Below are 20,669 nucleotides of genomic sequence, written 5' to 3' on the forward strand. Positions count from 1 at the left end.
GCATCTAACCTATATTTTTTTCTTATTATTTGGACTTCTATCTTTAATTATAGCAAAAAAATGATATCGATTAGTGCTTTAATTTTGTTTTTATCACAATTTAAAAATGAAAGAACATGACGTGCACTTCAGACATATTTTATTATATTACTTCCGAAAAGGCAAGAACACATCGCAAGCACAAAAGAAGTTATGTGCCGTATATGGAAATGAAGCCTTGAAAGAAAGGCAGTATTAAAATTGGTTTGCCAGATTTTGTTCTGGTGATTTTTCACTGAAAAATGCTTAACGATCTGGCCGTCCAGTTGAAATCGATGAGATCCGTATCAAGGCCATTATCGATTCAGATCGTCATAGTACAACACGTGATATTGCGGAGAAGCTCAATGTATCGCATACATGCATTGAAAAAAATTAAAAATGCTTGATTATGTCAAGAAACTCGATTTATGGATCCCTCACCAGCTTAAGGAAATTCATTTGACGCAACGCATTAGCATCTGCGATTCGCTTCTGAAAAGCAACGAAACTGATCCATTTTTGAAAAGTCTAATTACTGACGACGAAAAGTGGATAGTTTATAACAACGTTAATCGGAAGAGATCGTGGGTAATGAAAGATGAACCAGCCCAAACGACATCAAAAGCAGAGATTCACCAAAAAAAGATTATTCTGTCAGTCTGGTGGGATTCTAAAGAAATTTTGTACTTTGAACTTATGCCACAAAACTAAACGATCAATTCAAACGTGTACGTTCAACAACTAGCCAAACTGAGCGATGCAATTCAAGAAAAGCGGCCGGTATTGTCAAATCGTAAGGGTGTCATTTTCCACCATGCTAATGCAAAGCCCCCACGTCTTTGATCATTCACCTAAAATTATTGGAACTGGGTTGAGATATTTTATCACATCCACCATATAGCCTTGATCTTGCGCCTTCAGATTACCATTTGTTTCGTTCTATGCAGAACTCCTTAAATGGTAAAATTTTTAATAACGCTGATGATGTCAGATCACATTTAATTCAGTTTTTTGATAGCAAAGATCAGAAATTTTACGAACGTGGAATTTTGACACTGCCAGAACGATGGCAAAAAGTCGACAAGAAAGGACAGTATCTAATTGAATAAAGTTATATTTTTAAACAAAAATTAAGAATTTTCCTTCTTATTTGAAATCCGCGATCACTTAGTTGCCAACCCTAGAAAGGGATCCCCCAATAGAAAGGAATAGACGATAAATATATAAGAAAGTTTCGTTGGTATATATATATATATATATATATATATACGTTCTAGAGTTTTTTAACAACAAAACTTTGGATCTCCATGCTTTCCATCTTTGTTCAAAAGTTTGTTATATTGTATGTCTAAAAGTTTTCTTCGTCTATTTGGAACATAGTTTTAGTTAAGAACTTTGAAAGTTCGTTGTAATTTCTTCATTGAAATGATAGCAACTATCTCGACTAGTAAGAACATTAGAAAACTTTTGACTAAATTAATATAAGTGCAAAAAAAGAAAAAAGAAACAAAAAGAAAAGGAAAAGATTGCTTTAATACGTATTAGATCCGCACTTACGAATATAAATTGTTTTCGACCGATATGTCGATTATTATTTAAATATTATCATTTAATTATTTTGAATTATTATTCATAAAATCTACGAAGGATAAATATAAATTGATAAATAATTTTTAGAATAATAACATTAGTATTCTCTTTTCCATTTAAATGAACATTATAATACACGAACAAATACTAATCGATTATTATTTAAATTATGATTTAATCATTTTGTATTATTATTCATATTTAAAAGAAGAAAAAGGATAAATATAAATTGAAAAATAATATTTGATTGGAATAATGTATAATCGATTCGCATTGTGAATACGAACGGCTGATCATCGATTATTATTTAAATTATTTGTTTAATTATTTTAAATGATTATTTATAAATGAAAGATATGTATATATATATATATATATATATATATATATATACATACTGTGAAAAATAATTAATATACAAAATGTAACTTCCGTTTTAAATAAGGTGAAATTGATTAATTTCTTTTCGATTTATCGATTAATCTATTAGTCAAATGTTGACAAACAAAATAGTAATGATAAACCAAAGAAGAATAGATAATAGAGAAGAAACGTATTAATGTGTCCATCAAGCGTATATCTACATATATATATAAAATTTCCAAAGTGACAAATTGCATGGTCGATGACTACTAGACTACCATGATTACCTTGACTGTTGACATTTTGTTAGAACAATGTCGAAATACTGTGTGAATGCCATTGTTCCTTTTTTTTTTTTTTATTATTATTATTCATTTATTCATTTACCATTTCCGCAGAAATCGATTTCAAAATAATCTTCGTATATGTATTATCTATGCATGAGATCTTATTGAATGATCTAGAAATGATCTAGCAATAAATATTATTAAATATCGTCAGATATAACATTGAAAAAAAAGATAAATAAATAAATAAAAAATAAAAAAAATAAATAAAATGAAAAATGATTCTCTAGAGGTTTAATACAGTTTTCGAAAAGTTAAAGGATCAAAGATAATAATGAAATATTACTGGAATTCTTTCGAGGAAACGAAGTCACTATGATTTATGATTATTATTCTAGATAAGAAGTCGTTCATTTTATTAAGTATTGGTATGGCAACTAAGTGATCGCGGATTTCAAATAAGGAAAATTCTTAATTTTTGTTTAAAAAAATAACTTTATTCAATTAGATACTGTCCGTTCTTGTCGATGACCTTTTGCCATCGTTCTGGCAGTGTCAAAATTCCACGTTCGTAAAATTTCTGATCTTTGCTATCAAAAAACTGAATTAAATGTGATCTGACATCATCAGCGTTATTAAAAATTTTACCATTTAAGGAGTTCTGCATGGAACGAAACAAATGGTAGTCTAAAGGCGCAAGATCAAGGCTATATGGTAGATGTGATAAAATATCTCAACCCAGTTCCAATAATTTTAGGTGAGTGATCAAAGACGTGTGGGGCTTTGTATTAACATGGTGGAAAACGACACCCTTACTATTTGACAATACCGGCCGCTTTTCTTGAATTGCATCGCTCAGTTTGGCTAGTTTTTGAACGTACACGTTTGAATTGATCGTTTAGTTTTGTGGCATAAGTTCAAAGTACAAAATTTCTTTATAATCCCACCAGACTGACAGCATAATCTTTTTTTGGTGAATTTCTCCTTTTGATGTCGTTTGGGCAGGTTCATCTTTCATTACTCACGATCTCTTCCGATTAACGTTGTTATAAACTATCCACTTTTCGTCGTCAGTAATTAGACTTTTCAAAAATGGATCAGTTTCGTTGCTTTTCAGAAGCGAATCGCAGATACTAATGCGTTGCGTCAAATGAATTTCCTTAAGCTGGTGAGGGATCCATAAATCGAGTTTCTTGACATAATCAAGCATTTTTAATTTTTTTTCAATGCATGTATGCGATACATTGAGCTTCTTCGCAATCACTTAGTTGCCAACCCAATATATTTTTCATTCGTGAGATCATAATTAATAAATAAATAAATTAATTAATCAAATGATCTTTGTATGATCAATAGTTTAAAAAGTATGATAGTCTCGCTCGATATTGATTTTTCGTTTAATAAAACTCAAACATAATAATTCACAGTATTCATCATTATTTAATTAACTTTTATTTATTAAATTTGGCAACTATTTTTTCGGACTTTGCTCTTTAATCTTTGATTTTATTCGAATACAATTACTAACTATTTTAAAATTCTTTGAACTAATTTGTAAATTAGTCAATTATCGAATTTTCTTTTCTCATTTATTTGCGATTTATACCTATTGTCTTACGATTTAAATATGTATCGTTAAAAATAAAAGTAATGCTAATAAATAAGAATAAATAATATTAAATAAAAATAAAGAAAATTCTTGATTAAACTTAAATCTATAATCAACGTCCGACGATCTCGATTGGATAAAGCTCGAATTTAATAATCCGAGAATAATTTATTTTCATTTATTACGATTATTTATTTAGCAACTGTCTTTTCAACTTTACTTTTTCGTCTTCGTATTTTAGAGAACAACTTTCAACTACTCACCTTAAAGCTCTTTAACTTTCTAATAGCCAATTATCGAATTTTCTTGTCACATTTTATTTGCCATTACTATCTTCTTATTTTATATTTTCATCGTCAAATATAAATAAATAAATGATGAATAAATAAATAAATAAATAAATAAATAAAAAGCTTTTTGTAGAAAATTTGGGATTCGATGGTAAATGTAATTTATTGTTAATTAAAAGGAAAGATAAAAATAAATTCAGACGAAATAAAAATAATAAATTTTTTTCAATATAAATTTGACTCGACTCGACTCGATTCGACTCAACGATTAACGTCTTGTTGTTGTTGTTGTTGTTGTTAATTAATGGGTGATGAAATTTTTACATATGAAAGATGTAAGAAAAAAGAAGGGAAAAGAAAAGAAAAGGAAAGAAAAAAGAAAATAGAATAAAATAAAACAAGAAAGCTTCTTTCGAATATTCTCAAATCCCGAAACAAAATAGATATAATTTTTTCGAATTATTCCATTTAGATCAATAAAATTCTTAATCCGGGTGAGAGCAAAATGACTTTTATCGTTGCACGTTAAATTAATTAAACGGTGAGTCCTTTTAGTGGCTGAACTCGAAATAAAATCTTACGCTTTTAATCCGGTCAACTAATTAACTTCGTTCTCTATCCCTTTTTTATCTCGCATGATTTTTAATCGTACTCGTCTCTCCTCTCTCTCTCTCTCTGTCTTTCTCTCTTTTTCTTTTTTTTTTTTTTCGAACTTGGATAATTCAATTCGTTCGAACATCGACGGCGTGTCTATCAGCAGATATTAAATATAATATATGCATGAGAATAAATAATCGACGAAGTATAAATATAAATATTCTAAAATCGAACGAACGATTTATGATCAATTATGATAATAATTCTTATTTAATTATAAATCGTAATTATAGATCCTAACGAAACGAAGGATTAATGTCCAAATAATATTCTATAGTCCTCGATTAACCATTTTAGTTATTTAAAAAAATAAAAAAGAAAATAAATAAATAATAAAAAAAAAATCAATCTCTTCACAACAAACCAAACTGATAAAAATTGTTAAACATATAAAATCGATAGAAATGATAAATCATATACATTATATGTAAGTACGTGTTTATATATACCAATAAAATCACATTCCTTTATTGATCCTAAAACGATGTTTAATATCTAATAATTTATGTATAGAGAAAATAATTGATCAAATATAATAAATATTTATGTAAAATCGAACAAACGAGAGCTATGGGGAGGGAGGGGGAGGGGAGAAAAAAAGAGAGGGGATTTACGATTGCAATTATTGTTAATTATAAGTCGTATATATAGAATAAATTGAACAAAAAGTTAATGTTTCAATAATAAATAACGTATCCTTTAGATAATAAAAATAATCTTTGGAAAATAATAAAACGGATCTTTCTCTATTTATCTATTTATCGATCGGTCATAATAAAAGCTTACGAAGTAAATACTAGTACTTCATGTAGTCATTAATGATTCTAATCATGTTTATGGTTACTCGTTATTCTTATAAATATAAAATCGAAGATATGATAAATAAAAATCTTGTACGCATTTGTAGATCCAAGTGAAATCGTAGGTTTCGTTATTAGTACATAATGGATCTCGTCGATGAAAATCGATCATTCTTGAACGGACGTAAAGGGTGTCGTTTTATCTAAAATTATTCTAAATGAATAAGATAATATAATTAGAAAGATTATCTTTTATGAAAGCTAATTTTCTGGAGATTTCGATGAGCAATAGAAAATATATATATATATATATATATATATATATAAATATGTATATACGAATGTACATACTTACCGAAGAGATGTAAGCAAGTCAAGCCGGGTTGAGAGCCGAACGACAACTGAACGTGCCTCGTTATTGTTGACCTACCTCATTGTTTACTTATAGTACCTCGTAGTACTTGCGAAGTTCTGAAAGGTACTATTACCACTACCACATTACTACTGTTAATATTCGTATCAAGACGTTTCAAGTGTGTTTACGTTTTATATATATACGTTACGATTTCACGTCGAATCGATAAAGACAAAATATATAATACATACATACCTATTTATCTATCTATCTATCTATTTATCTATCTATCTATTTATCTATCTATTTATCTATAGATATATAAATAAAAAAAATGTTTTAATTCTATTATTTTTCTAATCGCAAAATTTATTTACGTATGTATCTTTAAAAAAAGAAAACATAAAAAGATTCACAAAGATATAATTATACGAAATTAAACGACGACTCTATAGGACAACATTGTTCTGGTATAGAATATAATTTTCTTTTTTCTTTTTTCTTTCTTTCTTTTTTTTTTTTTTTTTGTTTTTTTGTTTCCACCTACCGCTTCCTTTCGTTGAAATAAAACAACGCAAAGAGTAAGATGAAATTCGTGAGATAAAAGGATAAAACAAAGAGAAGAATCTATATGACGTAGAAAAATAAATTTTTTTTCGATAAGAAAAATCCAAAGGAGAGCTTGGAATAACGTAAGCAGCGAATTAGTTAGAAAAAGTCGAGATATCTTTCGGCAGAGATATCCTTTTTCGAGAAAAGTCTTTTTTAGTCTTGCGGTATTGGAGGATTTCAGGAGGATCGTTTTTTTATTGGAAAAGATAAATAGAGATAAAGAGACAGATAAAAAGAGAGACAGAGAGAGAGAGAGAGAGAGAGATAGAGAGAGAGAGAGAGTGAGAGAGAAAGAGAGAGATAGAGAAGACTATGAAAGGTTCGGGGGCAAGTAAAATACCCGTTGTAATATATTTACATACATATATTTATGTAATTTTATCGGGTATTTTACTTTCAATATTTTTCATCTATTCATTTTAATTATGCGACAATTCATTTACATATTTTACATGATCTATTTAATATAATCTAAAGTTTTACATATAAATGAGTGTTCTTTTTTTTTAATTTTTTTTTCTTTCTTATCTATATTCTTTCCTTTTTTTTTTTTTTACCAGATAAATAACCCAAAATCCTGCTAGGATAAGGAATATATAAGAAAGGATTGATTATGACAATAACATATACATATATATATATATACACATATATATATACTATAATGAATCCTTAAATATATATATATATATATTGAGAAACGAGAGAAAGAAGAATGTATTTATTTATTTAAAACTAACACCATTTAAAATTAATCCTTCGATGATCATATGATATTTATTACTTTAAAATACTTTTAGTGTAGCCTGATCGATCGTATCTTTTCTCTCTCTCTCTCTCTCTCTCTCTTTCTCTTTATTTCTATATCTATCTCTATCTTTCTCTCTCTCGTATCTGTATCGATCTATTTATTATAACTAACTTATAGCACATTATATATATGTGTGTATATATAGAACATATATATATATATATATATATACACAGCATATTGTACGTGTGTATAATATATATATATATATATATATATTATGTTGTAAGTTAATTTAGATATATACATATATATATATATATATATATATATATATATATATATCAACACTTATATATACATAGGAAGTTTCTCCCGATGGTCGTTTTATTTTATGTACAGAGGATAATAGCCGACAGGTTTTAGCGCGTTCTTAAATAACATTTATATATATATATATATATATATATATATATATATATATATATATATATCAGATAAGCTACAAGAGTTCTTTTTGCTCTAGAATTTCTTTCGTTCGAAAGGATGAGACATAGCTGTATCTATAGATTTTTTTCATCTTCTTCTTTCTTCTACGTGTTTCTCTCTCTCTCTCTCTCTCTCCCTCCCTCTCTTTCTCTATCTCTCTCATTTTTATCATCCTTTTGTAAATGTAATGGTATGCATGAAAATCGTTAGAAACGAAAGATGGCAGATGTGTATATCTCGTGTCTTATCAGATTTTATTTATTTTCTTTTTTAATTATTGCGAATTATTTTATAATTCATTCGTCAAAGAACCCAAAGAGTTTTTCAATATATCAATATTGGTATCAAAAATAGGTTAATAGTGTGTTTGTGTGGGTATGTGTGTATGTATTTGAAAGAGAGAATGAGAGAGAGAGAGAGAGAGAGAGAAAAAGAGAAAGAGAAAAAATGATAACGATATCGTTTCTTATCGATTTTCTTTTTCCTGATGTTCCCTTAACGTTATCCTTCGAATGTTCACATATTTCATCCCCCCTCTCTGGTTCTTAATAGGGTTACGATGATTTAACGAAACTCGTTGAAGAATTCGTTGTCATTAATCATAATCACGAACTTTCTTTATTAAATTTGTTATTTAAATTTTGTTCATAATTCGAATTAAACACTCCGTCGTCGCCTTCTTGTTAAATTTAATTTCATAAGAGATTAATGAAATTAAATTATCACAGAAGGAGAAAAATTTAGAAAGAATAAAAATAAGAGGGGAAAGAATAAAAAAGAAAAAGAAGAAATAGAATAAAATTTATCCACAGAGATTATAATATCTACGTGGATAAACTATAAGAAAGGAAAATTCATTTAGAACATTCATTTTTCTCCGGGACGTTGCAATCTTTCGAAAATTTGTATTTCAATATCGAAAATCGATTCGCTACGAAATTGTTCCCTCTTTTCTCACTCTCTCTCTCTCTCTCTCTCTCTCTCTCTCTCTCTCCCTCCCTCTCTCTCCCTTTTACTTTCTTTCTCTTTCTTTTTTTCAATGTCGATATTCACATTCGCGAAAAATCGTGATTCCAACACTCGGCGCTTATCGAATTTGCCAATTGGAAATGACTGCTCGTTCGTAGCCGCTACGTTAAATTTTCTCTTTGTTCTCGTTGTAAACGATTTATCCTCGAGTTTCGTTATATCGTATATATACTCGCACACGTACACAAACAAACATACATACGTATGTACATACGTACACACATACATATATATATATATATACAACGATATACACACACATACACACCGAAATTTTTATAATAACGATAATAATATAATCGTGATAGTATTATATATTTTTCGCTTTAACACGCGCAATGAACGATTCGAAACGCGTTAAAAAGAAAAAGAAAAAAAAAAAAAAAAAAGAAAAAAAAATTTCTATCGGAACAAAATAAAAAAAAAAAAAAAAGAAAGGATCGATAATAATGTTCCAAAAGTATAAACGAAACAAAAGAAAGAAAGGAAGAAATAATGAAAGAAAAAAAGCAAAGGAGAAAGAAAATCCGACATTTCTCTTTTCGCGATTTTTAGGGATATTCTTTTACTTTTGTTTTTTTTTTGTTTTTTTTTTTTTTATTTTTACTCAACGTAGAAAGGATTTCTTGTCGTTCTTTTAGTTTGATTTGTTTTTTTTTTTAAATCTTGGTTTTTTTTTTCTTTCCTTTCTTTCTTTTTTACTTTCTTTTTTATTTTTTTTTTTTTCTAATTAATCCTTCTTACCTTCGTCTATATTTATATAGAGACGAGAATGTGTATTGTTTTATTTTCAAAATTTACTTACAAGAGAGACGTTCGATATCCTATCACGCTTCTTTTTACATTGATTAATTCTATGCAATTCATTTATCATTTGTCTACCGTATTACATCGAAACGATATACGTATCTTTTCTTTTTCTTTTCGTATCGTATACGTAATACACGCTACTACTTTTTTATTCTTCTCTTTATGGGGTTTACGAAATATCTCTCATTATTAATTTTCAAATTTCATTCCTACGTATATTTATATAATTTAATATGATCATCCGCGTTAATATGATCCTAGAATTATATTAAGAAGGAAGTTTTCTGGGGAGTTCCTTTTTTTTTCTTTCTTTTTCAGGACCATCTAATTCCTTCTTAAATCTTCTTAAAAATAAAAAACGAAAAACAAAAAAAAAAAAAAAAAGAAAAAAAAAAAAGGAAAAGAAGAAATAGAAGGACGAAAAATATTGATATCAAAACGCGTTTGAATTATATTCGAATAGATTTCGCGTTGAAACCAATCGGTGCCATTTTTAAAAATCTAACATCGTCGTTTGGCGTATCGTTTTTAAATATTTCCAAACAAAACTTCGAAATATATTTGTCAAAAGAAACCAAAAATATTACTTTCAAAGCATCGAACGAAATATGAAAAATAATATTTTCGTATTTTCAAAGCTTTCGACGAAGTTTCTTTAGATAGCACGCAACTTTGAAAATTTCATTTACGAGATCCAAGAGACCACAAATATTCATCTGATGTGTGTATTAAATAGCTCCAAGGTACTTTCTCTCTCTCTCTCTCTGAGAGAGAGAGAGAGAGAGAGGGAGAGAGAGAGAGGGAGAGAGAGAGAGTTAAATCCCATGGGAGAGAGAGAGTGAGAGAGAGAGAGAGAGAGAGAGAGGGGAAAGTGAGGTTTAACTTTATCAGAAATTTAGGATACGTTAGATGCATTTAACGTTTACCTAATAGTTATTCGTGGCTAAATTTATATACACTCACACACACACACATACACACAGACACACATATATGCTCATAAATGTATGTATATACATATATATTATGTAATATATGTATGTACACATTTGGAAGCCGCGCGTGCAATAATTATTTTCATTTTAATTTTATTTCATTTTTGTTTTTTCTTTTCTTTTGTTTTTCTTTTTCCTTTTTTTTTTTCTTTTTAAAGAAAGAAAGTATCAACATTTTGTTTATTTTTTGTTCTTTGTTCATGTTCTTTTTTTTACTTCTTTTTTTTTCTTTTTTTTTTTTTTTTTTTTCTTTTCAAAGCAATGACAACGAACTCGTTTACAGATTATTAATATCATATATCATCAGTAATATTATTAATATTAATATTATTATTATTATTAATATTATTATTATTATTACTATTATTATTATTATTATTATTACTATTATTATTATTTACGATTCTCTGTGTTTCTCTACGATACTTCGTTTTTTCTTTATCTGTCTTCCTTTTGATTTACATAACATACAAACATGTTCGCTTATGAAACATTTAGGATACGTCTCTTTATTTTTTTTTTTCTTTTTTTTTTTGTTTCTTTTTTTTTTTCTTTTATACACATCTTCTCAATCCCTTTTTCTTTCGACCATAAAATATGACGACAAGAAAAATTCGAACGATTCGGAACAACGAACATTGAGCGCGTGATAATCACTAATTTTAATCGCAGAGACATCGAGATCTCTTTTCGATAACCGAACGTTATCCAGTATAATAAATCATAATCTATCATTCGTATTTATTTATTTATTTATATATATTTATATATATATATATGTATATATATATATATATGTATGTATGTATACACATTTAAGTACGTGTATACATAGATTAAGATCGACTTTATCATTTATCGCCTATTACTCTCTTCTCATTGATCGATCAGTATAATTTCTAACTTGGCGATCTATTCGACGTTAAAATCTAATATTACATTTCTTCCCTTAAATCTATTTGTCATCGATCCAATAAAAATTCGTGGTTATTTTTTTCCTTTCGATTTTTTTTTCTCTTCCTTTTTTTTTTTCTTTTTTTTTTTCTTTTTACATTAACGTTCGACAATATTTATTCGCGCTTGATTCTCCCTATTTTTCTTCTTATTCTTTTTTTATTCGTGTTTTATTTCCCTCTCTCACTCTCTCCCTCTCTCTCTCTTTCTTTCTTTCTCTACGTATGTACGTACGTGTAGAGATGCATATACGATCGTGTATTTGTAGTCGAAAATTTTCTTTTTTTATTTCTCGTCAGAATTGAGAATTTTTAATATCCGATAAATTTCTAACGCTTATTACAATTAGATATATAACTTTGTTTTTTTGATAATAATAATCAAAAAAGAAAAAGAAAAAGAAAAAGGAAAAGAAAAAAAATGTATATATATATATATATATATATATATATATGTATATATGTATACGGTAGAAAAGGAAAGATACATAAAGTATAAAAAGAAATAATGAAGTTTCTTTTGAAATAGTAAAAATTTACTTAATTGTGAAGAGTCTCTTTGGATTTACGAGATGTGATGTTAATTAACCGTGCTTGGCACAAGAGCTTATTTATTTATTTACTTACTTACTTATTTACTTACTTACTTACTTACATTCATTCTTTCTTTCTTACTGTCTCTTTTTTTTCTCTTTAAATAAAAATTTTACAATTAGCCAAACATTAATTAAACGAACGAGCTCACCGGTCCAGATATTCATTCATTATTTTCTTTCTATTTTGCTACATACGATCCTTTGCAAAATCGATAATTCAATGTATTAATTAAAATCAGCCGAATTTTTTAATATACAGGTTGGACTTAAAGTTCCTGAGATTAAAAATCAATTATTATTAATCAAGATCATTTAGGCTTGTAATTTTACGATTCGAAAAAGAAGAAGAAGAAGAAGAAGAAGAAGAAGAAGAAGAAGAAGAAGAAGAAGAAGAAACAATTCGTCTAGAAGATCTCGTAAAAAATAGTGACTAAATTCTTAAATTAATTCTTAAAGTACCTTTAAGAATTACACAGAGAGAGAGAGAGAGAGAGAGAGAGAGAGAGAGAGAGAGAGAGAGAGAGAGAGAGAGAGAGAGAGAGAGAAAGAGAGAGAGAGAGAGAGAGAGAGAGAGAGAGAGAGTTTATATACACGTATGCGTTATACATACACGTTCCACATGCGTTCCACATGGGTTCCACATGCGTTCCACAAATTTCTAGTCTTGGTTGAATCGATGAAGGCGAGCGAGTAGGCAGGTAGGCAAGTAAGCTGGGTTTATGCAGACAGGCAGGGATTTGAAAATCGAGAGGATGAGAAACATTCTAAATCATCCAACATAGTCCTCTTCCTCCTCCTCTTCCTCTTCCTCTTTCTCCTCCTCTTCTTCCTTTTCCTCCTCCTCCTCCTCCTCCTTCCCCTCCTCCTCATTCTCTTCTCTTGTCGTGTCGTGGTCGCGGTTTTGTCAGCTATGCGCGTCGACGCAAGTTTGCTTCTATGCTTACCTCTGTGAGCTTTCGGAACTCCTGCTTCCGTTTTCCGGGTCAACGATTTTACACTTGCATTACCAACGTTACAACGTCGTTACAACAAAACATGTCTTCGAAAGCTTTGTCACTGTGTGAGAAAATCTTTTTCCATTTCTTTTTTTTTTATTTCTATCTCTTTCTCTCTCTCTCTCTCTCTCTATCTCTTTCTCTTTTTCTCTCTCTCTCTCTTTGTTTTTATCTATCTCTATCTTTATTTATCTTTCGTTCTTTCGTTCTTTCGTTATAACAAAAGTGACGCGCATGGATTAAGCTTAAAGGATGCCATTTTTAATTTTACAATTACAATGGAACATTTTGCTTTCCATTGGATTGTTCATGTGAAAATAAAAAATTTTTAGGAGGACACAATTTGTTGTCATCTTTCTGAGAAAGACGAGAACGCTCGTTTCTCATCTATTTTACTTTTCTTCTCTTCCTTTTTTCCCCTTTTTTCGTTTTGTTTCCTTTTTATTTTTTATTTTTTATTTCTTTTTTCTCTTTCTTTTATTTTTTCTTTCTTTTTTTTTTCTTTTTTTTTTTTTTTGGAAACGAACGACTCCATGAGTTAGGTATAGAGAGAGAAAGAATTTAAAATTATCACCGTCATATATATAATATAACTGAATTTTTATGTATGTATTTTTCTTTTCTAAGTCAATGAACAAATGAAATAGACAAATAGAAAGAGAAAAAAGAGAGACGATAACATTCTTTATCCTTTTTTCTTTTTTTTTTTTTGTAATTACTTTTTCTCCCTTTCTCTCTCTTTCTCACGTATATACGTACATATACGTACATAAATAAATAAATAAATAAATAAATATATATATATATATAATTAATAAAAATTCATTTGGTCTTTGGAAAATGATTTGATGAAACATTTATGAATAAAAGTCTCATTTCGTTGTTTATGTACATGGACTGTAGCAATTGGATAAATTATTGATTATAATGAAAACTATGACGACGAATACTCAAATCCTCAATTTAGCCGTTGTAAAATGGTCGATAAATTATAAATCGTTTACGAGCAATGTCAAAATGGTTTGATATATATATATATATATATATATGTATATGTACGTATATGTAAAGTACTTACACAAATGCATATTCCTGCGTCATATAATAAATTCTCCCGCAACAATGGCGTCGATGAAAAGTATAACCTATATACATAGTGCATAGGTTCATTTATTATTACGGAAGGCTTTTGTTAAAACGACGTATCTGTCATTTTTTAAAGGTACGTATCTGTCATGTTTTTCAGTTGTTCGAGGTTAAAACGATTTAAAAAAAAAAAAAAAAAAAGGAAACGAGAGAGAAAAAAAATATATATATATACATATCTTTCTTTCTTTCTCTCTCTCTCTCTCTCTCTCTCTCTCTCTCTCTCTCTTTCTATCTCTATCTCTATCTCTCTCTCTTTCTTTCTTATTGAACGACATAGTATTTTGTTCTCACGTGGGAGAAAAGTGGTGTTAGAAAATCGAGACACCAGGGAACAAGCAAGATGTTCTCGCTGGGAGACACGATAGACCGTTGAAAAGAGAGGTAAATCCGGAAAACCGAGATGTCTGGTCAAGCTTTGGTATAAAAGAGAAAGAGAGAGAGAGAGAGAGAGAGAGAGAGAGAGAAAGAACAAGGGAGAGATAGACAAAGAAGAAAAGGATACCATACTTTCTCTCTCTCTCTCTCTCTCTCTCTTTCTCTCTCTCTTTTTTCCCTTTTATATCGTTCTCTCTTTACATCACTTTCCACTAAACTTCTTTATTTTCTTACCGACCTTCTACTATCTGGCGTCGACGGAAAGAAGACCGTTGCTCGTAAACTCTCGATGATTTTTCTCGAAGAGGAAACTTCTCCTCCTTCTTTTCTCTTTCTCTTTACTTTCTGTTCTTTTCTTTTTTTTTTCTTTTTTCCTTATTTCTTCTTGCTTCGCTCTTCCTTTTTCTATTTGTTTTTCCTTTTTCCCACCCTCTTTCGTTTCTCTTCTCCGCGATAATTTTTTTTACCGTAAGAGTAAAAAATCTCGGAGAATCAGATAATAAAAAAAATCTCGGAGATCGCGGAGAATAATTTTAATTCTCGTTAGAAGGATCAATTCGTGTTACGTGGCGGTCTTATAGAAATATTCGATTTCATATCTGCAATTTTCTTTCTTATGTCTTTTTTTTCTTTCTTTCTTTTTTTTTTTTTTTTTCCTTTCCTTTACTTTTTTCTTCTTGGACGATGTAATGAGAAAGAAAGAACTTCGACGTATACATATACATATATATATATATATATATATATATATATATATATATATATCTAAAAAAAAAAAAATAAATCCATGCACAAAATAACAACAATGATAACAATAACAATAATAACAACAACAACAACAACAACTTCGTATTAACGATCGAAAGAAAAAGAGAAAGGAGAAAAAAGTATACAAGATATATATAATAAATAAAAAAAGAAAGAAAGAAAGAAAGAAAGAAAGAAAGAAAGAAAGAAAAAAGAAGAAATCCAGAAGAAAAAACTCGTACGTAAAAAATCTGCTGGTATATCCTCCGCAATAAGTTAAAAATTCGATCGATAAATATTTAGTTAAAACATTCCGAGTTTCGGATTGGATGTATATCCCCATAAGAAGCTCAGATCAGTGAGAAGAATTCGTTTGATAAAGGTAATAATTATTCACTTTGATCATAGAAAGCTCTCATTAGGTGTGTTGGCCACAACGTCGATTGCTTCGACCCCTTGATCATCCAATCTATCACCGCTTTCGGTTTCGCCGGCTTTTATTTCATAGTTATTTACTGGATCGCCATATTGACTTTGATAGAACTCTTCTCTCATCATGTGATTTAAGCTGCTGCATCGGAAACATAATATCTCACGGAATGGCTTACGAAAGTCCCTATTAAGGGTGACGTAAATAATCGGATTCAAAAGGCTATTGCAATAACCCAACCAAAGGAATAGACTCGATAAAAATGTTGGAATAGCTTGTGGATCAGGAAGGAATGGTCTGACCAATGCGAGAACAAAAAATGGCAACCAACAGATGATGAATGCGCTCATTATGATGCCCAATGTCGTACTAGCTTTTCTTTCCTTCGCCAAATGGAACCTTAATTTCTTTTGATGAGGCGAATTGGTTACGCTACAGGTGCTGTTCAAATGATTCCTTATCAATGTCGGTTTCGACGTCGACGTTATCGACGGTGTCATCGTCGTCGTAGACGACGATAAAATTGGCTTTTCTAACTTCTGCAACATCGGACACTGCGACTCGTTGCTTTTTCGTGGACCACCGGCGAAACATCTCACTGCATGACCGCTGCACTGTAACATTCGAAAAGGATGGCAATCTTTTTTTATTTTATCCTTTTTTTATATCTTTTTCTTTTATTTTCTTTTATTTTATTTTATTTTATTTTTTTTTTATTTCTTTTTTTATTAATCAATTAAACGATTTATATTTCCTGTCGTTAAACGATCATATTCTCTTTTTCCATTCTTCGTGTCTATGCTTATATGTATGTGTAAATGTGTAATCGTGTTCTTCGTGTTTTCTAATTAAACGCATAAGAAGAAAAGATTTTTGAGGAAAATATTTTAATTAGTAATGTCTCGCGAACGTTTCTATTTTTTCTTTTCTTTTTTTCTTCTTTTTTTTTTTTTTTTTTTTTTTTTTTTTTTTTATTTCTTAAACACACACAAAACATTGCAATACCGAATAAATGATACTTTACGCATTGATCTCGATCGGAACGAAAAGATGACGAGAAAAATAGAAGATGGAGAGAGAGAGAGAGAGAGAGAGAGAGAGAGAGAGAGAGAGAGAGAGAGAGAAGAAAAAAAGAAAGAGAAGAACGAATAATGAAATAGAACAGTCCTTGATGAAACGAATCCTTTGTCGAGGTTTTATTAAGATATTAAGAACGTTAGATCAACAAAGACCAAGTTCATATCACTTCGGTTTACGTCGGAGAGTGACGAACAACAACACTACTATTCTCTGGACTTGGAATTACGTTACTCCCTTTGTGTTTCTACGTAGATAATATACGTCGACGTATCGCGAAATCACGAGGGAGAAACAGATGTTATACCAACGTTGTTGCGATGATACATTATCGAGTTTTGCACCCTGTCCACATCTAACACAATAAACCATTCCATGTGTTTCGATTCGTCATACGTTGTAATATTATCTCTCTGTCTTTCTCTTTCTCTCTCTCTCTCCCTCTCTCTCTCTCTCTCTCTCTCTATCTCTCTATCTCTCTATCTCTCTATCTCTATCTCTCTCTCTCTCTCTCTCTTGAATACAAACATACATAAAAATTAACTTTTTATGCTCTTGAAAGGAATTCATTGTTGTCGATTTCTCGGTGATATGAAAATGTCACGTTTAACAACAACGATTGACCTTCGATCAAACGAAACAATGTTAAAATGATTCAATATTAATGATTGTATGTATAAATATATATATATATATTTGTCAATTTATGCAAGTGATGTTTAAAAGAATTCATACGTATTCAAATAATCGAAATTGGAAAAATGTTATTATTGACTTCGTTAAGAGCAAAAAGATAGCTAAAAAAAAAAAAAAAGAAAAAGAGAAAAAGAAACAAAAAATAAATAAATGAATAAAATCAAATAAAATCAAATAAAAGCAAAAAAAAAAAAAAAAAAAAAAAAAAAAAAAAAAGAAAAATCAAACAAAAAATGTTCTGCATATATGTTAAAAGCAAAAAGGAAGAAATAATTTAAATAATAAAATATAATATCGACATAAAAGGAATTATATACGTTATTCTTTAAAAAAAAAATAAGGAAAAAATATAACTACCATAAGTTTCCAATGACATTTCTTATATCCTAGATAAAAATAGACGTCGAATTTGATAACCAGCTGGGATAACAAGAGAACGAACTAGTATTCTTGCTTGATTCCTAGAAGAATGACAGAAATAGAATTACGACGATTCTACGGGCTTCATCATGCTGTTCTCTCGCTCTCGTTCTTGCTTTTGCTTTCGCTCTCTCTCTCTCTCTCTCTCTCTCTCTCTCTCTCATTCTTTCTCAGTGTCTCCATTTTCTTTTTTTATTTCTTCCCCCATTAATCCCCTCCCCAACTCGACGAAACATGCGTCCTATCCCAAAGCACAATTATTTTTCCTTTCTTTTCCTCCTATTTATTTTCGCAAATACTCGTCGTAACTTTTAATAAAGAAAATTCTAATGAATTCACATTGATTGAAATATTCCGCTTAACCATTTACAATTCTTATATAATTTTATACATATAAACAAAATTTAAATCAAAAACCAACAATATTGTTATCATTAATTAATAAAATATGTAAATTTTTTTTACGAGTATATATATATTTTTTTGAATCATAATTTAAGAATCTTATATAAAAAGATAAGATTCAAATAAAAATTAAATTTATAATTATCTTTAATTAAAAAATAAATTATTTCTACACACATATATATATATATATATGTATATATTTTTTTTTCTTTTTTATAAATATATTATTTTAAAACATAATCTACTTCAAAATAAAACGTCTTTCTTTAGAAGAATATGAACATCTACGATTAATATTAATTCGAATAATAAATATGTATATTATAAATTTTTTATTTCAACGCATTATATCACGAATGTTTTTTTATTCAATCAATATCAATTTTTAAACATTTCCTCGAATGGGCGGGGAGGAAGGGGGAGGAGGAGAGTCGGTCGAATGACTCTTTAGAATTCTATTTCACAAAAACGAATTTTAGATTAGAAGGATTTAAGGGCTCTTTCCTTGCCCATTCAATATTTATTCTTTTTCATTTTCCTCTCTTTTTACTTATACATACACACACATATACACACACACACACATTCACACATATACGTATTACAGATTACAGAGGAGATGAGACGATTCGTAAAAGACGATTACTACTATTGTACGCAAATACATACATACATACTACTTCATACATAAATACATACATACATACATATATATATATATATATATATATATATATATATATATATATCGAAAAGTTATGAAGTAATAGGATCGAGGTGTTGAAAGACGAAAAAGAAAATGACAGACAAGAATCGAGATATAAATGAACGTTACATATAAATATACATTATCTACATATACATACATACATATATATATATATATATATATATATATATATATATATATATATAATATATTCCACGAGTATTATGTATAACGTTCTCTAAGAACTTACGATTGAATATCTTACCGGTGTTTTATTTTCCGGCCTGCATTCGCCACGAGCTTTCGAACGTATCTACAACAAACGTTTTACGAATAATTTTGTGAGAGATTTCTGTGCACGTGATGATAAGATTTCGCAACTACGAATGCTGAATGAAAAGATATCGTTACATAAATATATATATACATATATATATACTATGTAAATATAAATGCATAATATCTTCGTACATACATACATATATGTATGTATATGCATGTATGTATGTATGTAAATATATATATGTATATATATATATATATATATAGATATATGGATATGTATATATCTTGTATGTGATGTCCTAGAGCGAGGATTGAGAGTGTATTAGGAGGAGGGGGTGGTCTCTCTACACCACCCGCAAGATAAACCTACAGGCATGCTCCGTTAGGTTTGAGTATGATTGATGTATAAGCTACTAATTTTGCAAGGGCAATCCCCAAGGCTCGGGGGCAAATTAAATTCGCTACGCGCCATGAAATCAGAATAAACCCATATACTTTAGAACGAACATCTACGAACTACGTATAGTACTACGAAGAGACTATTATTATTATTATTATTATTATTATTATTATTTTTATTATTATGACGATGGCAAGGACAATGTTGATCTTCTCAAAGATAATTTCTTCAGATTTTCTATCAGTTTTGTTATTGCACTTAAAGGTAATCTCCTCCTACTCTTTCTCTCTTTTTCTCTCTCTCTCTCTCTCTCTCTCTCTCTCATTTTATGATTTAATATTTCCATCGATAATTAATATTAGAATTGCTTTCCATGTAATAATGAATAGATGTTCTTATGTTCTCTCTCTCTCTCTCTCTCTCTCTCTCTCTCTCTCTCTGTTTCTCTTTTATTTTATGATTTAATATTTTGATCGATAATTAATACTAGAATTGCTTTCTACGTAATGATAAATATTTCTTTCTCTCTTTCATCCTCTCTCTTTTTTTCTCTCTCTATTTCTCTTTCTCAGGTTATCTTTCTTTCTTTAGTTCGACGTATGACGTTGATATGATGTTCCATTGATACGAGGATGCTTTTAAAGGGACGCAAGGAATTGCTCGAGCTAGAGTAATGGCGTTGTCACTTAACACGACGCTGATATACATCGATGCTTCGTTCCTGTACAGCTGCCGGTGATACATATGCTAAGATATATGAGAGAAAGAGAA

The 20,669-nt window shown here is 29.2% G+C and overlaps 1 protein-coding gene across 12 annotated transcripts in view; it reads right to left on the reverse strand.

Moving 5' to 3' along the window:
- Positions 1-15,608: 15,608 nt before the first annotated feature.
- The window catches only part of LOC124949603 (5-hydroxytryptamine receptor 1-like), a 125,019-nt gene continuing 119,958 nt past the window's right edge, over positions 15,609-20,669 (reverse strand). For 11 of the 12 annotated variants that reach the window (XM_047494934.1, XM_047494930.1, XM_047494937.1 and 8 more), the window contains 2 exons: positions 19,479-19,526; positions 15,609-16,517 (listed from right to left, as the gene is read on the reverse strand). In XM_047494934.1, coding sequence (XP_047350890.1) covers positions 15,876-16,517; positions 19,479-19,526 — 690 coding nt within the window. In that variant the 3' untranslated portion in view covers positions 15,609-15,875. The remainder of the gene's footprint in view (positions 16,518-19,478; positions 19,527-20,669) is intronic. The other variant, XM_047494940.1, reaches the window with a different exon arrangement.

The sequence above is a fragment of the Vespa velutina genome, chromosome 6 (genome assembly GCF_912470025.1).
Source record: "Vespa velutina chromosome 6, iVesVel2.1, whole genome shotgun sequence".
NCBI lineage: Eukaryota > Metazoa > Arthropoda > Insecta > Hymenoptera > Vespidae > Vespa > Vespa velutina.